Below are 3,828 nucleotides of genomic sequence, written 5' to 3' on the forward strand. Positions count from 1 at the left end.
ATTCAACATGCAAAGTTGGTCGAAATAATTCATTTCAAAATTTACAATTGAAAAGTTTTAGCAAAATGTAAATACTAAAATCCTACGAGCAATGAATAGGAAAAAGAAGGAAAAATGCGGCTACGGACTATGCTATTTTTAGATAGGAATTTCAATAAAGTTTAATTTTTACAGTATCTTTTGTTTATTAAATTGTTAGGTGAAAGTACAAAATAGTTACCAAACACCATCTTTTCCCCATAAGAAAAGTCTGCTTAGTGATCTGACCGATCACACAACAGTTAAAGAATAAAACGTTAGAGTTCATAAATGTTTATTGGGTATTTGTAAGGAATAAGTGCCTGTAAGATTTCGGTTCTTACTCAGAACATTGACGGAGAAGCCCAAAACAATCTCAGAAATGATTGAAGCCGTTAACGATTTCTAAACCACGAAAAAAAAAAAAAAAAATGTAAAAATGCAGACGGCATTAAACATGCAAACTGGTTCGGCAATTTTCTGACTGACGTTGGATACCGTCAATACGCGGAACTAACTCCATCAGAAATGAAATCCTCTGGTTGTGGTTGCTCATTCCTTGCAAGTATTTTTGTGGTTGTTGATGTCTTACAGTTTGTTTTGCTGTTGTGCACTACTGCACAGTGCACAAGTTCATATAAAAAATTTGATTAACAGTTTAAAAAACACAGACCATTTTAGAGTCTCTACAGTGAAATGTGTTTCTTCCAAATAATTTATATTTTTATTTAAACAATGTTTTAGAAAATATATAAACAACATTAAAAACAGTAAGGTGTGGCAAGTTTAATCGTACACGTGGAGACACTGAGACAGACACAGAAATGAAAATTAAGACGGAAAAATATAGTCGCCATCTTTATAAACAAGTTTAAGGACGAAGGTTGATAATTTCCTTATTAAAAGACGAGGAACCCTTTATTATTATTATTATTATTATTAGTAGTAGTAGTAGTAGTAATAATAATAATAATAATAATAATAATAATAATAATAACAACAATAACATCATTTTAGTATTTTTGGAGTTGAAAAGTTTTAGATAAGTAAATTCTAAAATAATATTTTGTTGTTGTTGTTGTTGTTGTTGCTTTATTTTTAAATTTACTTTTAAAAAATGAAAACAAAAAAAGCATAAAAACGGCCACTTGCAACTTTCTTACCTTTCCGGCAAATCGGCTCAAATCGACGGCGTTACCGTTTATGTCTTTCGCCGTGAAAGAGTAGAAACCTCGGGACATTCCGTTGTCGTGTTGGTCTTTTTCAAAATGATCGCCAAATATATCGCGGACATATTGTTGTTTATCGTGAGCAACAACAACCGGCAAATAACAGGCAGAAATCAAAAGGAGAGACACGACAATATACGAAGCACAGGAAAAAGCACGCAGATACGGAGGAAGCACCCGTTGATTCCTCGCCATTTCACTCAAGGTGTCTCCTCTCTTTTTCTTTCTTAAGTTTTCCTCTCACATCAGCAAAAAAATGATGAGATGCGAAAAATAGCGTTTGCTCTGCAGTCCCCCTTCGTCTGGCAGATGCGGAACAACACAAATGAAATTACGTGGCACCGAAAGTTCACCAATTTTTTTTGTTTGTTTTGTCTAGAAGAAAAATATTTTGGTACTTCTATAGGAGGGAACCCATATTGACCCGAATGTTTCCGATTGTGATTTACTGAACAGACCGGAAATGGACGAGATGTCGCCGAACAGTCATTTAGTACTGACATTAAAATAAACATCTTTTTTCTTTTTAATCCCCCCCCTCGATTAAGGTTAAGGTCAATTACCCCCCCTCTCCTTACGTTAGAACTGGAATAAGTTTTTTTCCCAAATCGATAATTACATCAACTTTATTTTTTCTAATTTTATTTATTTATTATTTTAGGAACTTTTAAAACTTCAACCAGTTCCATTTTTTCTTTTATTTATTTTTTGAAGGACTGAACTTTTTTTAACAATAGTCTAACCCTAACTTTTAACTAGTGCTGTCTGCCTTTTTGCATATTTTAATTTTTTTTTTTTTTTTTTTTTTTTTTACTCGCTCCTACAGCATAAGGGACTACTGTGATTATCCATAAGTCTGCATGCCCAAGAACCTAAGTGAGGAGTTGAACAGCAAGATGTTGGTTCACATTACATTTAAATTTTTGCCTTTTGCTACAGTCAAGGAAATAAGAAACAAGAAGGGAATTCCAAAGGCTAACAGTTCGAGGAAAGAAGCTATTACTTGAAAGTCTGATGGAGATCTCCACAGTGAAGGGGTGAGATTTTAGTTGGTTGGCAGGTATATGTGGGGCACAGGAGCAAGTCCATTGCAGTACATTTCGTTGAATTCCATGGAAGTAATTGTAAAACAAATACAGGGAGTTTGTACTACCAATCACAATTGGAAAAATTCAGATCAATATAGGTCCGCTCTTATAGAAGTACTAAATTTTAGAAATATATTTTGTTCAATTAAACAAAAAAAAATACTATTATTACTAGGGCTATGACAACAGCATATTCTTTTCATTGCTTTGACTCTTGAGTACATATCTGACACAGTTAGACACAATCAATCGAGAACCACATCACTCTACATAAAAACATATAAGATATCAATGGATATATACCTGAGAATCAAAACAAGGAAAAGAATATGCTGTTGTCACAGCCCTAATTATTACAAAAGAAAAGTACCTGGTACAAAAGACCCTCGTCATTTTATTAGAGTGAAGTACGGGTTTGTTCAGTCCTAGAAGATCATTCTCCAATGCATTGCGTCCTCCTCTGAGAGAGAAGGTATTGCTGGTTGTATGAGGCACTCTTACCTGAGGATATTGATAAGTCATAGTAAATTTTGCATACATACAGACACAGGGTGCCTCCTTTTGAAAGTTGGTGGGGGGGTCTTCAGTGATGCATTGTCCTCACTGCCAATTTTGGGTTCTGAATCTTATCAGCTCAGGCCACCTCTTTGACGGCTCTATATTATACACATCAACATTGCAATAACTCATCCGAAGTGATACAACAAACTTCAACCATTTTTATTGAGTCTATCGAATATAGCCCTTAGCCTTAGTAGTGCACTTTTGGATGACAATAGTGTCTTTGCCAAGAACCACGCTGACAATTTATATTAATTGTCTATATAAATGTTACGCTATAGTAAAGAAAGAAAAGGAAGCATATTAAAAAATTGTGCATATTAAAATGGAAATAAATGAAACATTGAGGAATATTAGGGTCACCAGTTAGCAGTGACACGCAGAGAACTTTTTTCATGGCAGGCGCTCAAGTAAAACAAACGGTATCTCGGTAGGGCAGATGTCTATAATATATTTCTCTGAAAAGGGCATTTTTTAAACCGGAGTAAAAGGGGTGAGTGGTTGGGCACTCCTAGCACCCCCACCTTTCCACGTCCCTGCCAGTTAGCAAATGCTAACTTTAGTGTTTTATAAATGAAAATCAAGGAAAACATGATTAAATAACAAGACATTTGTATGACTAACATTACGAAAAGATAAAAATCATTTTTAGTGAAGAAATTTTTATTTGGGAAAGTTTATACAACTAATGTTTTTGGTACGAAAATATCAGAAATGAGGAATTTGGCTGTGTATGTTGATATATAGTTGTTAGTGTGCATATGTATCTGAGTATAAAGCAGCTTGGCATTGTGTGTTTGTGTGTTGTTTTTCTTGTTAGTGCATATATAGATGTGCGCAAGATGAGGAAAGCTTATATATGAATTTTTGAAGGATCCTTTTTGCACCCCCTACCCTCAGTCAAAGGCGCAAGGAGGAGTGTATATTTGAGA

The 3,828-nt window shown here is 34.5% G+C and overlaps 1 protein-coding gene across 1 annotated transcript in view; it reads right to left on the reverse strand.

Moving 5' to 3' along the window:
* LOC145292242 (glutathione peroxidase 7-like) overlaps positions 1 to 1,581 on the reverse strand; it is a 28,079-nt gene extending 26,498 nt beyond the window's left edge. Inside the window, exon 1 of the mRNA XM_080138564.1 lies at positions 1,182 to 1,581. Coding sequence (XP_079994690.1) covers positions 1,182 to 1,442 — 261 coding nt within the window. The 5' untranslated portion in view covers positions 1,443 to 1,581. The remainder of the gene's footprint in view (positions 1 to 1,181) is intronic.
* Positions 1,582 to 3,828: the final 2,247 nt, after the last annotated feature.

Source organism: Euprymna scolopes, chromosome 2 (genome assembly GCF_053919585.1).
Source record: "Euprymna scolopes isolate OS-2025 chromosome 2, ASM5391958v1, whole genome shotgun sequence".
NCBI classification, from domain to species: domain Eukaryota; kingdom Metazoa; phylum Mollusca; class Cephalopoda; order Sepiida; family Sepiolidae; genus Euprymna; species Euprymna scolopes.